The 18,280-nt window shown below is 45.5% G+C and overlaps 1 protein-coding gene across 2 annotated transcripts in view; it reads left to right on the forward strand.

The window, feature by feature from the left end:
• The window catches only part of LOC135400902 (eye-specific diacylglycerol kinase-like), a 434,456-nt gene that overhangs the window by 29,407 nt on the left and 386,769 nt on the right, over positions 1-18,280 (forward strand). The window contains exon 1 of one of the 2 annotated variants that reach the window (XM_064632900.1): positions 7,786-10,461. The exons of the other annotated variant lie outside the window; for it this stretch is intronic. Within the exon in view, the coding sequence (XP_064488970.1) occupies positions 10,283-10,461 (179 nt within the window). The 5' untranslated portion in view covers positions 7,786-10,282. Of the gene's footprint in view, positions 1-7,785; positions 10,462-18,280 lie in introns of those variants that run through there. 2 annotated transcript variants of the gene reach the window in all.

Consider the following 18,280-nt stretch of genomic DNA (forward strand, 5'->3'; position numbering starts at 1 on the left):
CGCGTCTAGAAACAAACCATCCTTTCTTGGTGACTTCTCCTGCCGAAATAAATAGATCCCCCCTCCCCCAATAGAACCATGAACACCAAAACCATAGGATGTGTTACATAAGTTTAGAATTTCGAAAAATTGTCGCATGAAATAGGACACCCTCAAGATGGGTCTACACTGTAGTAGTCGAACGGCTGTGCAAAGTTTTTCGTACGGAGAGTCGCGTTTCCGCGCCGGCGGTACGTACTCTTCTCAACTGTTGCCCGTGTGAAGGTTAGTGCTTAAGCGTTGCTTTGGTGTTGTTCTCTTCTCTGTTGTAACACGTGCGGTACTTTTGAGTACAGTTGAGTTCTCGGGACGTCGTAGATCCATGCAATCGGGCTTCTTGCTTTTGAGGCACCTCGAACCCTTGACATGCGTGGTGTTCGTCAACGTGTCGAGGCTGGTCTTTCAGAGGCACATTTTTTGTACTTCACTCTGTAAATATCAGCCATGCGGCTCAGCTCAGTATCGAACGCTCTATATATGACGGAACCCATGACGGAACCTTAATTGCCCATCATGTTATGGATTTACGTTCACATCACTCGTATGCCAGTCACTAAGATTGCTGTCGATCGCAAACCACCTTACAGACTACACCCATGTTTCAGAAGGACCGGTTAGAAGACAAGACAAAAGAAATATATTTATAGTATCATAAACATTTAACTTTTAGCTTGATCCTAGAGAATCCGCACAAGACAGTTTACAACACGTCAGGCACAGAAATAGAAAGTGAAGCACGAACACCATAGCACATCCTCGCAGCCAGACCTACCCGCACCTCAGTATGCAGTTCGCGAGCTTTGCAAAATACATGATGTTTAATGGTCGTGCCGATTACTCCCCAACGACCACTGGGCGTTGGCTCTGCTTTCATACTGCTTGTAGAAGGCAAGGCCCTAAGGGCCGCAGTTAAGAGGGTCTGCGAGGCTGCGCATAGATCATTTGAGGTAAAGCACGTGCCCCACATATTGCATAATAATCCCCTCATTTCTCTTGGAAGTACGATGTACCACCAATACCAACGCGTCCTTCGGGAGAGGAGTCATTTTACTAAACCGTGGACGTCTGCACGTCTGCACTTTATCTACATGCTGTCATACGATATCGCACCTTGTAGTGTGCATATTTGGAACGTTCAAATCAATTTGGTTTATCTGCATAGTTCTCTGGAGCCGCACCGCGCTCGAGCTACGACTTTGCTTTCACCACGATTTGCATAAATTTTCTCTCTCTCTCTTTTTTTTTTATCGATCTCAAAACACCGAATTTGCATTTGTATAGTTTCGCTGTTGGTTTGCGTCAGCGAAAGATGCCCTGCAGTTTGAGTTTCAAGTTCGCTGAATTTATACGCCAGGCTATCGAGTGTCACTCTATATAACAGTTTTGGAATTTTGTTATATGTAAATTACGTATGTGAGTTTTTGAGAATGTTTTATTAGGAGATTAACCGGTTATCTTTCAACAAATATTTAAAATTGCGGGTATGACGGTTATGTGCTACTTGCGCGCACGAAGCACTGAAACACTGCGTAAAATAGCAGAATTTCATGTGGGTACCATCGCAGTCTTACTATTATTAATTAATGAATTACATTACTTTAGTCACTATATAGTGATGATGTGCTGGTAAAACAATGCGTACAGGGCAATGTCTTCGTACAACTGTTTTGGTATCTTCATAGTGCTGCATCTGATTCATGTAAGAATGTCTTGCATGTAAAAAATATACGAGGGGTGTTCAAGTCAAACCGGGACTTTTCATTTTTCGCAAAAGTAAAATGAACTTACAGGCAATAAATTACTTTTATTTTTCAACGAAATCTCCAGCTGCACTAATACACTTGTCCCAGCGTTTCACGAGGGCTTGGATATCAGTAGCGTAGAAGTCCTTACCGGCGCGTAGCAGCCATGATCGGACCGCATTCTTGACCTTGTCGTCGCAGCTGAAGTGGCGGCCCCCAAGGAACGCCTTCAGTGGCCCGAAGAGAAGGAAATCGCTGGGGGCGAGGTCTGGACTGTAAGGGGGATGTGGCAGCAACTCCCAGCCAAGTTCCTGTAAAGTGCGTGTCGTGAGATGCGCGGTATGCGGGCGTGCATTGTCCTGTAGGAGGAGGACTCCTTTGGTGATGAGGCCCGGCCGCTTTTGCTTCAGCGTCTTATGCATATCCCTGAGAACCTGGCAGTAATATGCACTATTGATGGTGGTACCACTGGGCAGAAAATCAACATGAACAACGTCAGCCTTGTCCCAGAAAGCCGTGGCCATGACCTTACCCGCAGACGGGGCGCTTCGGAACTCTGACACTGGGCCCTGAGGCACCTCGGAACCGTTTGCACCACTCAAACGCTTTGCTGGGACTAAGTGTATCGTGGCCATACTGAGCCTGAAGTCTTCTGTGAATTTCAGATGACTTTACGCCTTCATTCACGAGAAACTTCATGACAGTTCGCTGTTGGATGTGCGTGCTCACTTCGTTGTCGGCCATCTTGTCCAGCACGTGCCTTCTGTTTTGCACAAACTTTGGACTACCACGTGGTGAACGCGGAGGCCTGTCGCGTGTAAAAATGACGAAAAAGAAGTAGCACGAGCCGTATGTACACTCAGGAGACAGAAAGTCCCGGTTTGACTTGAACACCCCTCGCATATCCTTTACCTCGTAGGAGACCAGAAGGATAACATGAGTGGATGGTGTCAGAAATGCTGTTTGACCACGGGAACTGCTCATGTGCATGCGGTGGATCACACGCATTTCGTATGAGAGTCTCTACATTTCGCAGGGCGCGGCACCCGAAACTCTGAACATACAAATGAATGATTCAATGATTCCTGCATTACGGGGAACATCCCATTGCATTGTCATTGCATTGTTATCGTTGTTCATGCCTTGCCTTCGTCCGGGCCAGAAAGCAGCTTTGAAGAACGTACACTAACAGTCCCATGGTTCTCAACCTTTTTTGCTCACCTTTTGCTGTTCATCAAAGCGTTATCGCCCCTCCACATTAACTACAAAGAAATACACGCATTAAAATTAATTTTATTGCTTCGCCCGAGTATCTTGAAGGTATTGTTTGTGGCGAGCGTCCTTACTGCTATATATAGCCCTTCCAGTACCGTGCGCACCCAAGAGCCATCATGAGATGCCGTCGAGGCGCTCCTGGCGAAGAAGACGTCCCGTGATTGGTATACAGGGGTCGTTAAAGGCTGACCGAGACTTTTATTTCTTTACATACAATGGAAAGTTTGGGAAGCGAAAAACTACGTCAGATTTTCAAAGTTTTCACTAACTAATTCCGTGCTGAACTAGACACCGCTGCCATCGCTGCGACAACTCTTTGATGCCTTTGGCGTAGAAAGGAGTGGGCTGCTGTCGTAGCTACTGCAGGACCAGGATCGTACTGCAGGATCTTTCTGGAGGGCTTCCATCTGTGTGGAACGTCTTTCCTCCAAGATGATGTTTAAAGGACCCAAACAAATGTCAATCGCTTGGGGTTAAATCTGAGTAGGAAGGGACATGGGGCAAAACGTCCCAGTGCATTTCGGTGAAGGTTGCTGCCGCCCAATTCGCTTTGTGAGGCCGGGCACTGTCATGAAGAAGAATGACCTTCCCGGACAACATCCTAGGCCTTTTCTTTGGAATTGTGTTTCGCACGGCACCCTTTATCAACGTAGAGTAGCATTAAGCGTTCATCGTTCGTGACCCCTTGCTCCAAGACGTCCACATGGATGACACCCCGCATGTCCCAGAAGACAGTTCAAGTTGACTTCCCCGCAGCCGGCTCCATTTGCTTTTCTTTAGCTGCGGGCACGCCTTATGTCGCCATTCCGTGCTACTTCTTTTTGTCTCTGGGGCGACATGATGTATCCACGTTTCATCGCATGTGATGATTGAATGCAAAAATTCGTCCCCCGCGGTTTAGTAGCTGCTCAGAGACTGGCATGCTCGCTCCCTTCTGGTCACAAGTGAGGTGTCGCGGAACCCATCTTGCACACACTTTGCGGAACAGTAAGTGCGCGCGAATGATTGTCTCCACCCTGCCGGCACTAATATTACGCTGGGCTGCAATATATCCCGAACTGCAATGTGCCGAACTGTCCTGAACGCCGGTTCCCGAGGATGGCTTGCTCAACGCCTGCGATGTTCACTCGCGTGACTGCAGTCGGACCAGCGTGTCCATGCGGTTCATTCGTCAATATATCCCGTCCCTCGCCAAACTGTCTGCACCATTCGTACACTCTTCCCCTTGACATCGACTGCTCCAAATAATGTGCCTGTAATCTATGCAAAATCCCAGCTGGTCTGATGTACTCCTTCACAAGGAACTTGATTATTCAGTGCTGTTCCACAGCTGCAGACACGCTGTTCGCCGCCATGATATCAGCCGCTGCTGCACGTTGTGCTGACCCGAGAAGGATTGCAGTTCGTCTCCGAAAGGTTTATTCAATTACATTTACCCACTGATTTTTCTCGAGCAAAAGCATCGGTCGATAACACTCATTTCGTAAGAGGGGCTGTACCTTTCGTAGAGTTATTCGGAACTCCGAACATACAGATGAACCATTCAATGCTTTCTTCCTTGTTGTGAAACATCCCACGACATTGTAATTGCATTGCTATCGTTTTTTTGTAGTTTGTGCCATGCCCTCCTCGATGCCAGAAATCAGCTTTGCGAAGAACGTACACTCTGGTCTCTGCTCCATATGAAGTCACTATTGTGAGACTGGAACACACAAGATAACAAACTCAACACAAGCCTCAGGATGCCCAGGAACATGAAAGATAGAAATATTCATCGTCATATTTCGGTATTTTCTGTTCCATATAGAGGTACGGTGTTATACTTCTTCCTCGCGTTCCCCTAGCACAGACGGTACGGAGTGCAGCTCTCGTGAGCCGTAAGCAAAACCTGTTCCCGAGGGCACTAATTAAGCGAAACATAATATTGTTCTTTTATGAGTCGACAAGCTGCACCAGTTGTCTACTCTATCCACATAGTCATTGCCCGCCCGTTCCTCCAATGCTCGTATTTCTTATATATTTATTTATTTTTACCTTTTTAATTTTTATTTATAGTTTATGTATATATATACGTCTCTGAGGCGTCCCTATACTCAGGTATATGATATTGGCATGGCTATGTTGCTAATTTTGAGACTATCATTTCCTCAATACCATGATCAACGCCGAATTAACAAACAATAACTTTGTATTTATGCAAAAACACATTTTTCAGTGAGAGTGTGACGTTTTCGTGTTACTTGCCTTTAACGGACTCAGGCTGGGAAAATCGGATGCTGTTTTTAAAAATGCAATTTGGGGTAAAATCGGGTGCTACTGGTACGTCGGGATGTTATAGGGATATTATTTTTTCCTTCTGTCCAACGAGCCGTCTGCTGTTACTAAAGTGCATATAACGTTCAAGCATACATAATTTGCCCTTTATAGTGACAAACACCACACGTTGTAAGCGCCAAACGTTCTTTGTGTGGTTTGCTGTTGCGCTCAAATAATATTTAAATTGGACACGCGTACAGATTACTACTAAATAGTGCACGTGATTCTTGATACATGATACTTGATTGGAACTCGGGGAGAAATTGGGGTGAACCAAAATGTGTCCTAAGCTGATTCCGGAGGGAATAATGGGGACGATTCGGGGTTTCATCCTAAAAAGTCACGCCATAATTTGAATACATCCCGGTCTGTAGAGATGTCGTGCATTGGTGGAGATCTTGCACGCGCTTCATAAACCAAAACTATACACGTCATAAAATTATTTCTGCAGCACATGCATTCACCACAAAGTAGCGTCAAGAAACGACAGAAGCGGTTGCACACGAAAATCCATCTTTTGCATCTTTGCACACGAAAATCACTTTTTTTAGGTGCCTGCGAACAGCTGGTAAAGGCCTGGGTAACAGTGTACACTTAATCACTAAAAACAAATCTATGAAACCGGTACCACTATGTTCGGCATCGGTCGACAATCTACTTGCCTAATTTTTTCGTCCGAAAACTGCTTAGATATTAAATAACCTAATTTTAAAGATCAGCGCTGCTTCCGCGTCTGCAGAGGCTCCGGCGGCGTGACGTCATTCCCTAAATGGAGGAGTGAGAGGGCGGAAGAGAAAGGTGCCCTCCACACGCCCCGTAGTTCTGTGAGACGCCCGCACGGCCGCGGCGTTCCTCTTCTCAAGGTCGCGCCCTCATTGGTTCTTAGGGAGTGACGTTTTATCGTTTCTCCAGAGGGAACTCCGGCATACTCTCAACATCCGCCGTCTGCTCTTGTCATGTATTCCATCGAATAACAGTCAAACTACGCCACTATTTCGCGTGGGACCGGTTTTCGACACCGTGGCCAGTGGTCCACGAGGAATAAGATGGCACTATAGCTTCGAAATCGACTGGAACGGATCCGACGGTCCCTTTAACACCAAATACCTGCTAGGCAAGGGAGAAAGGTGGAGAGCCAAGGATGTAAGCTGACCTGTTTTTTTTTTCTTTTAACAAACCTCGATTCAAATGAAGTCGGCCAGCTAACGTCAGCACTACTACACTTCATAGCTTCAGTGAGCTCTGGATGCCTGCCCGAACACAAACACGGTAACGATCACGTGATCCAAGGTCCATGTACGTGGCACAGACGCTGCGCATACATTCGCGATGAAATATTAGTTCAGAAGCATACACGGAAATGGGAGCGGGATCTCTGTCAAGCCTAATGGCTTTTTATCCCGACTTCCACCCGCAAAGGAAAAATAAACTGAAACTGAAATGCGAAGAAAACCGTTTGTTCATGGGCGAGGCTGCGGATAAAGGAAAAACTCGGTTTCATAGACATTGGTGTCGAACTTTGCTTAGCAAAAATTATAATATAGTGGAACTTAACCGAGGTGGTCGCTCACTGCATACGTAAGCAAAGAAAATTGATTGCATGCTCGTGGTGGCGTATCGAACGCGTGACGGGGGAAACTGCAATGCAGCGCGAAGCTCTGGGCCGGAAAAGCCCTGGGTGCTCCTCATTTGGCATATATATTACTTACGTTGCATGTAGTCGATAAGTAATGAAATATCAGGACACTAAATAGCTGCGCCAGCTGCCAATATCTGTGCAGTGATGTCAGGATCCACAAACGCAACGAGACGCTTCCTGATCCATCTGCAAATTTCTCTCTCTGTCTCTCTCCTTTGTCCATTGGTGTTGCTTTTTAGCGCAAACTACAGTCACCTCCCTCTCAAAGGAAGAAGAAAAGAAAGATTTTGTATGTCAACGAAACCAGCAATGTGATGCTTTACGAAACCAAACATCGCTGTTTCGAAAACACTGTGTCTCTTTTTGTTCCGAACAGGATGAAATTTTTGATATTGCACATCTTTCGTATAATGCCCTTCCCACGTGATCGTGTTATATTATTAATACGTTTGAGATGATGAAACCGCTATCCATCGTTGAAAACGCGCACACTGATATGTCGTGTTTGGCCTCGGCTTTTGAGGCATAATATTTTCGATGGGGAGTTTTAAACGAGAAACCGTTTTGTATCGCAAAGACTACATCAGACACGATTTCGTTTCCAGCTGGCGCTTTATTCCACATCCCAGTTGTACTGCATTTTTTTTTCTTTCCCCGTTCCGCATCTAGTACATAATACTGACACCGCGTGGCTCCACTATCGGTGAAAGAGAGCAAGGAGGAAGCGGAGAGCGAGGGAATTGATAAACGCTGAGAGAAAGGCGTTGGAGAGTGCGCTCTGCATGAGGTGGAGAACGCTGCTTGGAACGAAGTGGTGAACGCGCGCGGTTTTTGTGAAAGCGTGCTTCTGTAGCACGTGCGAGCGTGTACTACGTGGTGGGCGTGTGGTTGCGTGTGCTGAAGTGCGTCGCGTGTTTGTTACTTTGAAGTTTCTTCGTGCGACTGCGTGTGTGTTTGGCAAGAAATGATCTCGTCAACCTGCAATGTGTCTGCGTGATGCCGTGAAACTGAAAGACTGACTCGGCGTTAAATTGATGTGTGCGCGGGCAACCTGGATTACGCCGTTTTTGAAACCCCGAGAATGTTCGTGTGCGGTGTTGTGTAACGCAGCTGTCGATGCCGCGTATTTGGGTCATGTACTTGTATCCCGCTTTGCGTAGGCCGTGTAAATACGTTGCGGCATCTGCTAGCAGGTTTCGGGAAAACAAAATATCCGCTTTCGGAACAATCTGCGCTGAATACGCGAGTCTGATTCCGTTCCAAGATTCATGTCGCAGTAACTCAGATGTCTTCCTCTGAAAGGACTCTCCTGCACTGTTGTAGCTTCTGTTCGGCCCTCGCTGAATCATCTGGGCGGTTTTATCGAGTCGCTTCCATTCATTGCATCTTGGAAGAAATGTGAGCACATGGGATAGCTTGTTCTTCCCACATAATCTATGACGTTCGTAATAAGGTTTCGCACGCTCTGCGTCGTGATGCCGTAAGGACATACGAGGGCATGAGTAGCGGAGCTACAGATTTTTCAGAGCACACTCGTTAACCCTGATGCAGTAGAAGTGCAAATTCCGTTGTCTTTCTGGTTGTTGCTCATATGTTACCCTGTACTTTTGCGTGACAGCGTGGCTGGTGAATTTGCAATTTGTGTGGCAATTATAGTTTGCATGACGATGGTGTCTTCAAATGTTTGAAAGTTAAGCACTTTTCTGTTGGTGAAACTCCTTTTATCGCCTCTGGCCTGTGACAGGTCATTGACCTGGTGTCGTAGGATGTCGTCTTTGTAGCACGACACTGTTCGCTGAGCATTTGTGACCCCCATTGCCTTTGATAAAAGCTGTTCATAATACATTTCTTCTCTTACACAGCAATCCACATTGTCATCATGTTTTAATAACTTCCAAGCTTTTTTTTTTTCTGTCACCCTGTGCATATAAATCGGGCTCGATCGCGCACACCAAGCTGTCTTCCGACCGGTTTCTTGATGACTCTTTGAATCCTGTCGCTAATTTTGTTTCTAGTGCGTGCATTTCATTGTTCTGCTTGAAGCCCACAGGAATCAGGGAAATTATCTCAAGTGTAGCACTGGTGTGATATTGACGTCTTGCCAAGCAAACAGATCGATTTTATGGGAACTATCGTCCTAATACACAGGAAAACAGCGTGGCACGCGCCTTCATGTTAGGACGTCCCCGTATGCACAGGGTATCGATTTGGAATGTGAAACACGTGATTCTTATCTCAACGTAAATGCAAGCTTAGTAGAGTTACATGTTCACCTTTGTGCACCGGAAGATCAATTTGTTCTTGTATAAAGCCGAGTGAAATGCACGTCTGCCGGCACTGTATTCTCAACGTCACCTTGCGACGTGCTGACTGCGATGGAATATGAAACAGACTATTTCATCTGTGCGCGTATCGAGGTACTCTACCTACACTATGAACTTTTGCAATAGCAAACAAATTTTCTATTAGTCAACAGGACTTGAAGACCTTATGGAATGGTGTTCTGAAGCAAAATTCGCCTCGGGACTTGAGGGAAGACATAAGGCCCTCTATTCATCTTTGCAAATGACACAAACACCCCAGTCATTCATCGCGTAACGCAAACAAGAAATGTATGCCCGGGGCTCGTTGCTTCCAGTTGAAAAGTTCTTCAAAATGAAAAGCGAACTTTCCATGGTCCTTTGAAGGTGTGTAATAAACACTGTGGGAAAAAGTTTCGCCCGTAGATTGACTTTTCCACCTTTATGCATCTACCAAAACAGCACAGGAAGCGCCTCGCTAACCGATACGGTTTGCGTTCGTCTGCTGCACTGCTTGGATCGAGAGAAAGGGGAAAAAAAGGCGCCGAAAAGGTGCAACCGTCAGGGTAGAGAAGGTAAATAAATATACCACTTCCGCTCTCTCTGTGCATCGACCCATCTTCTCAGACCCAGATATATCGCTCGGAGCGATTCCCTTTCACCAGCGGTGGACCGACCATGAATTCATCCATTTACGTACACCTGGTACGGAGGAAGAAATATCGTGTTTGAGATACAAGCGTGGAAAACTAGACAAACGCAGCAGGAGAAGGGCGGAGGAAAGGATCGCCCGCTAATATCTACTGGAAGGGGGCAGCGTCCCTCTAGCGAAGATCAGAGACAGCGCGCAGGTCCAGTTCTTTAGTGAGCGAGTGGACTTTGTGAAGAACACAAGTACGTGGTGCTTCATCGGCAGCAACGTGGAACGCCGCACGAAGTGGTCTTGCCTCGTTCGGGGACTCTGCGAGGACATGCTGTGTCCAGGAAGTTCGCAATCGTCCTCCCAGCTGGGGCATCCAGGAGTGTGCCGGATACGCAGCGGACAGCGAGTGCGTTACCGGCACCGTCCAGCTGTAAGGTACAAGATAAGGCCCGGATTCAATCCAGCCTACAGGGATACAAGTCCTCAAGTGAGCGCCCGACATTTCCGGTAGGTTTCTTTTGCTCCATATCATGTGTGTCGTAGGAGTTGTGTACCATCTTGTATTGGCCATGAACTGGCGTGAACACGCGACGCGTGGCCACGAGGACCTGTCAACCAACCGGAAGACGCGAAAACGAACAACTGTCGTCTAAAATGTATCACACAATTGGTGGAAAACGTATGAACAAAGGACAAAACTACTGACCGCTGGTCACAGGACACCGCCACAGCAGCGGCCAAAACGGAACAACATGTAAGAAATTAGTTGTGTGGATATAACCGGATATGTGCACATGAGATAACAAGAAAGTTTATATACCGTGCTGACCTCCGAGTTATATTGGCATTATTCACATAACTTAGGATGCTAACCAAATGACTCCTGTATGCCGTCACTAACAGCTACGTGACGAAGAATACACTCTGTAAGCAGGGAAGAGTAATGGACGTATTTTCGTTACCGTTATCATTTTTCGTTACTGCTATATTTTTGTTTCCGTTATCCGTTTCCGATACCAGCCTTCCAATTTCGTTTCCGTTACGTTTCCGTTGCTGTTTCCGGTAATGGAAAGGCTGTTACAGAGCTGCCGGAGGACAGCCAGTCCGGCTCTGTCAGTAACTTGTTTTGCTGTTCGTTGTTAAGTTCGTTGTTAAGTGCTGCTTCGGTGTCACGCGTAGACACTACGCAAGTACTTTTACGTCGTTGAGATGCGCATCTTGCAAGATTTTTTAAAGAAATGTAGGAACATGTTTTCAGTGTTCACTCCTCTGAGTCCAGCAACTCCAAGATGGGTATAACCTTCATCCAATGTCGCATTCATAAGCGGACGCTCTCATTAGTAAATACTGCCATAGCCACGGTGCAATGAAAAAAAAAAGTAAAGAATCAGTAATTAAAATTCGTAGGCTGTCATCCTCGTGCTATGGTGGAGTATAGTCATGTGTTGATGTCATGGAGTTATGAAGACTGGGACGAGGTAAGCGAGGGATGCACCCTCGAGATCCAATATTGCGCTTATTTTCCATACTCTCGTGTAGTATTTAGAGCATTACAGGGAATGAAGTCATCAAAATACAAAAATAAAATGAAGGGTCACTCAAACGTCATCGCACAACAGGAATAGCCATTGCCCGAATTCAATACCGGAAGATAATTTCGTTTCCGTTTCTGGTAATGGAGGACCATGGTATGCTTTTCCGTTTCCGTTATCGTTACCATCTCCAATTTCGGTAATATACCGTTTCTGTTTCCGTTACCATTACCGTTACCCTTCCCTGTCTGTAAGCCGTCGTTAAACCTTCGATGCAACGAAACGAGTATTTATGAACGAAAGTATGAAATCGACAAGGGCGATGTTCAGCTGTATGTTCGTTGACAATGTTGATGTTGGCGACAAATAAATCACAGAGAGAGATTGAATTCGCCACACGACAAATTGGGCTACTCCCATAAACAAATCCCCCCCCCCCTCCCCGAAAAAAGAATAAAAAAACCCGCCGCTTTCGCGATAAATATGGGCCAAAGGCCAAATCGTCGTTTAACATAGCGCATAATGAATGACACGGTAATAATACAATGTAATGCCCATGTTTTTCAAAGCAGGTGACCCCTACGTTCCCATAAATTATCGACCAATTTCCCAGAGCAGTATTCGTTGCCAAGTAATCGAACACATTTTGCATTCTAAACTTTGCCAGTATTTGGAAGATCATGGTTATTTTTACGCATTTCAACACGGATTGAGGAAGGGTTTTTCGTGTAAAACGCAACTGATAGGTTTCACCGACGACCTCCACCATGCTCTTGAGAATGACATGTAGGTAGATGCAGTATTTATCGATTTCTCAAAAGCATTCGACCGTGTTCCTCACGAACCATTCCATTATAAGCTGTTGCATTGTGCAATGTTGATCCAAATCTTCTAACCTTGCTCGAAAGCTTTCTTACGAATCGTACTCAATTCACTAGAGTGAATGGTTCGAGTTCCGCTTTATCTGAAGTAACCTCCGGCGTTCCTCAAGGCAGTGTACTGGGACCTCTTACGTGTTTTAATATACGTGAATGATTTACATACTGGTATGTGATCCTCTGTACGATTGTACGCGGACGACTGTGTCATCTATAGAACTGTAAACACTCATGCTGGGAGAGCAACCCTGCAATCCGACCATGACAAACTGCAAGCCTGGTGCAAAACGTGGCTGATGACGCTGAACATCTCCAAATGCAAGTACGTCCCCTCTTTCTCGGAGCCGCACACCTTATCCTTATTGGTATAAGATTGGCGACACTACTCTCAGTTCCAGCTCTCAGTACAAATACCTCGGGGTTTACCTTTCTCATGATTTGAAATGGAAATCTCACATTCAAAGCATAATCTCTGGCGCTAATAAGTGTCTAGGTTTTCTGAAGCGTAATTTCAAGTGGTGTACACCGGAAGTTCGACAAATAGCTTTCGAAACCATTGTTCGCAGTAAACTTGAATACGCCGCCGCAGTATCGAGCCCGTACCAAGTAACATACGTTAATGATATCGAGGCAGTGCAGAGTAGAAACCGTATGATTTATAACCTCTAATTACTCTAGGCTTACTAGCATTACAGCCTTAAAACAGGATGTTGGCGTCCCCCCTCTTGTTCGGAGAAAAAGAGCATGGCTGCCTTTATTTCACGGATTATATTATTCACAGGCAGAGGTGGGCATTTGTCCTCACGAGCCTCGCCCTCACCTCAATTTTCTGGGAGAAAAATTTTCCTCACCTCACCTCAGCTCACCTCAAAGGAATTTATTAGACTTTTTCTCACCTCACCTCAATTTTTTCGAAATTTTCCTCATCTCACCTCAATTCTTTCAAGCTATTTGTGTATTCGATGTGACGTTCGCAGGGATTGAAGAATCTTCATCAGTAAAGCCGCGTTGGCTTTGAGTGACTGCCAATGAACTCGTGAAATTGCTTAGTCAATGTAACGTTTTTTTTAGCTGGCAGATTTGGCCTAATCAATCACAGAAAACGCTTCGTGGAACGATTGGTATACGCGGAAAAGTTGCGCGTATCACCGGCGAGCTAGGGGGACAGTCCTCGCCCAGGTGAGAGACAGAAGCTGCAAAAAGAAGGAAATATATGCCGTGTACGTGTGGAAAAAGTTTTCATAAAGTGCGCGTTCATAAAGTTTTCCTCACCTCACCTCACCTCAAAATTTAAAGATTTTCCTCACCTCACCGCAAAATGTTTCTTGAAAATTTTCCTCACCTCACCTCACCTCAAAATTTTTTTTGAAGATTTTCCTCACCTCACCTCAAATATCGTGAGGTGAGGGTGAGGTCAGGGTGAGGAAACCCTCACCCTCGCACGCCCTCGTGAGGGTGCCCACCTCTGTTCACAGGATCCTTTCGTCGACATTGATTTGTCTACTCCTTATCGTCGACTTACTCGCATTCAACATCCTTGTTATATCATCTGCCCTGGAGCTCGTACGCTGAGTTTTTTTTTAAATCGATCATTTATTTATGTATTTTATTTCAAGTACCCTACAATTCCACGTGAGCGGCACTACGTAGGGGAGAGGAGAACATAACAGTACATGCAAATGAACATCATTTCAAGGTACAAGACTACAGTAACATTTAACGCAACAGAAATTCGTGCGCTCTTTTCAAGAAAATGTCCCTGGAGACACAATGAATTAAGTCACGAGGGAAGCTGTTCCACTTGGGGATCAGTTTAACAAAAAACGAGTTTTGAAAAATTGTTGATTGAAAACGGTAAGCCTCAATCTTGTGTTCGTGATCTAGGCGTTTAGAAATAAAACTAGGAGGGAACAAGTAGTTACCAGACGGAATACCAGAAAGAAAGCTTGCGTTCTCCGAGACTCCAAAGACACCCATCCCAGCATGGATTTTAAATGCGCAGATCGTACATACATAAGGTGAATATGAATTTGCCACAAATCTTGCAGCTTGGCTTTGAATTTTTTCAAGTTTTTGTGTGCAACCAATCTCGTGCGGATCCCAAACCATGCTAGAGTATTCCAAATAGGTCGAACATACGATTTATAGACTATCTCCTTAATGTCTTCGCTTTTGGTGACAAGCTCGGTGATGATGTTCTCATTTATTCTTTCAAAGCGTTTCAAAGCGTCGAGGTTAGTGTAGTTTCCTTTCTTTTATTAATAACGCGTCCTGGAGTAGCCAGTCCCGAGTGGCTCGAGACTACCATCTCCATTTTTTTCTTTTAAAATCAATCAATCAATCCTTAATGTCCCTGGGAGCCGCTTTAAAATTTCTTCTAAAAAAGCCGAGAGTGCTGCTAGCTTTGTTAACGATCATGTCAATGTGTTTTTCCCATTTGGGACTTCTGTGAATTTTGACACCTAGGTATTTATATTCCTCAACCGTTTCGAGGATATAATTACACAATTATACAGTGTGTCATTCGTCCAAATGGCACACCTAAGCTTCTCTTGAGGGGGGATGTGTTTAATGCGAAGTAAAAGAAAAAGAGAGAAGGGAAAGGATAGCCACGGTGTCGGCTAGCTATTCCCAAAAAGCTATCAAGCAAACCAAAGGGGATACAAGCAACTGAGACACAGAAAATTGTGAAAAAATACAAAATGAACAGCTCCTTCTCTAAGCTTTGCGCATAGGACGTATCAGAGCATGCCCAGGAGTTCCTGAAGGGATCGTGTCAGAGCCTACATGACTTCAGCGTGCTGAGTAGGGCCATGTAGCACCGCGAGGGGGGGGGGGGGGGAGCTCTGGGTAGCCTAGATGAGCAAGGCGGCGCCGGAGACTCGACCGGTGATCTTCGTACCGCTGGCAGTCAAGGAGTATGTGTGGCACGTCAGCTTCTATTTGGCACGTGGGCAAAGAGGCGATGGATGCTGACTCATCTCTTGTTACAATCACAAACCTCGCTGAGTTTAAAAGAGGATTGTGCGACATACTTATATGACACACCTTTGTCATACGTGCGTCAAGTTCCTATGTATTTCGTTTACTTTGTGTGCCTTTGATATGCTATTCGCTATTGTTGTTTCACTTACTGTTTCTATGCTATGATGCTGTCATTTCGTCCCCCCCCCCTTTATGTAATGCCCTTATGGCCTTGTATAATAAGTAAATAAATAAATACATAAATAAACAAATGAATGAATGAATAGACTGACACCGACGCACTGCTCTGAATAATTGTCACAAGTCCTGGCAAGGCAGCGTCCCTCTTGTCGGGTGGCCAAGGAGCCAGCACTTTTACAGGGTGAACGTTGCTTTTGTCCAGTCGGTCGAGAGCATGAGATGATGATGATCATTGAGATGAATGATGATGAATGAATGAGTTTATTGTGCCCAAGAACGGCCGCAGGAGCCTAGATGCATAGAACAGTGCACGAGAATGAATGTGCTCAGTGTCCAGTACGTTCGTGTTTCCACGCTGTGCAGTTGGTTAATAGCTTTATTAGGAACATGGAATAGGCGCTTAAGACAAGTAAGGGTACTCGCAGAAATATACGATTCGTCTTCTCCGCGTCATGTCGGCTATTCCATAAACATGCAAACTTACTATACCACTATCTCGCACGATCGGGAGAGACCTCTTGCTGCACGACTGACCGAAATGGGACACCCTGGTAAACTGAGTAGTCTGAAAACGCAGTTTCGAAAAATATCACCCCGAATCTAAAGCTTATCACTCTCACCCGTTGATGGAAAGCTATGTCGGTGTGGCACACGTAACACAGCTGAGCGAAGGGGTGACGGAGGTCGTCGATTATTGAGTAACCGTGTGCATTGGAGTGCGAAAAATGAAGAGGTCACGCTCCGCTTGCTCAGCTGGTGCACGCTTCGCTGCAAGGGTCATGGGCGGCGGAAAACTGGCTCCCGCAGTGCAACAGCTGCAATTTGGGCTCTGCGTCTCGTTTTCAGGACTCATTTTGAGGACGATATTATAAGCGTTGCATAGGAGCGACAATGGAGAGTAAGTCGATCGCAGGCATTCTACGAGAATGATACGATAAACACTCAAGGTTCAGCAGCTTCAAAGGAAGAGCGCGATTGTGTTCTCGAAGCTGTTACCCTGAATACCTTCCGATCTACTGAAACTCGCTAATATCGGGAAACTTTGTCATGAGTGTACTTTTAGTCTTTTGTCAGTAATATCATATACTACTGCGATGTCGTTTCTATTCTCTTGGCTGTGCTGAAGCTTTTGTAACCCCACAGCACCAAAGGAAGCTCCACAATATTCGCATATTCACTCATTTTATTCCTGGTTCACATTGTCGCATCATTCACTTCTTATTCACATCTTCGTGAGTGTTCCTTGTTCCATTTCTTCCGCTTCAACGTCAAGCACATGTGACAACACTCTGTGCTTGCATGAGAAAACGTTCCAGAGATAGTCTCTCTTGGTTGAGCATCTGAAGAAATGCGCGAATGTTGAAATGACACACACAGCAAACGGCGGAGTTACGGCGGAGAGGGTTAGAGTAGCCGAGATTGGGCAGTCTTCTGCATCTTTCTTTATTGCATTGTTTGTGTCCCCACTGTTCGACATGCGATTCCGTACACTTCTCTGTCCGTTATTCGAATTCGTTTCTTCGCACTTTCACTGCTCTCAGATCATCTGTCAACCCACTTTGATCCATTTTTATTCTCCAGCGTAAAGATGGCACTTTTGTCTCGTTGTGCTGACGGAGCATGCTGAGCTGGCCGACACGATTTCCTCCTTTAGCCAAAGCTTGTTCTCAAGGGCATCGTGATCGATAGCGACGACATGCAACGCACCGGCTGGCAGGTGGCAACTGACCGGCTTTCTGCCTCCCAGAAAGGCCGCTCTATGTGTGACGAGAAAAAGAATACCAGAATCAACAGGATTTTATTCAACGAATCGATTTATTCCACGAGGTACTTAGCTGCGTGTGGTGTTTACGCGCAAAATGATGGCCTTTGAAAGCGAGGCATCTTTCATAGGAATTTCCATCTTTAACTTAGCCACGTGTGTGTGCAAGTTTATCAGGTGCCCTATGTGTACCCTAGTAGGGTGTCCTATATATGTAACAATGTTGCATGGAGGTAAACATTGCATTCCAGCACCGTATGCCGGATATATCCTGCGCACGTTATAAAGAACCCCAGGTGGTTGAAGTTATCCTGAGTACTACCCTGCGGCACGTGCATCATGTCGACATCCATATACATAGGCCGACTCACCTCACGTGTACACCTATTTCCAATTATTGTACCAGCGTTGTCACGAGTTGTTGTCGTTGTATTGGAAAAATTGTTGGAAAAATAGTTTCATTATATTGGTTGCACAAAGATGTAATCCGTATCATAACAGCATATAACTTAGCGACGAACCCATTCTTTAAGAACGCTAAAAAAAAAGTAGAACACTAATACCCCTGTCACACGTGCATCTTCAATGAGCATCGAAAGCAACGGCCACTTACATGCGCGTAGCGCCATCTAGAGCGTACTGCGTCAACCTGTCGGAGAGCATTGACGAGCAGAGAGCATTTGAGAAGTTGACACGTTACACGCTAGGTGGAGCTACGCACATGTCCAGTGATCGTTGGTTTCGATGATAATTGAAAACTGCCAGTGTCCAGTGGTACTAGAGGTACCGTAAAACAGCAGTCAGGTAGTTTATATATGTTGACGGTATGGCTTAACAGCTTATTCCTTGTAAACCCAGAGCAACAAGTTACAAATGTGACAGAGAACGCTTAGTCGTTTTATTTTCGTAGCAAAATTGGAGTAAAACGGCTCGTGGCGACGTCTGGTGGCAAATAATCCCATATATTCGTCAAACAACAGTGATCTATG

The sequence above is a fragment of the Ornithodoros turicata genome, chromosome 7 (genome assembly GCF_037126465.1).
Source record: "Ornithodoros turicata isolate Travis chromosome 7, ASM3712646v1, whole genome shotgun sequence".
In the NCBI taxonomy this organism is placed as follows: domain Eukaryota; kingdom Metazoa; phylum Arthropoda; class Arachnida; order Ixodida; family Argasidae; genus Ornithodoros; species Ornithodoros turicata.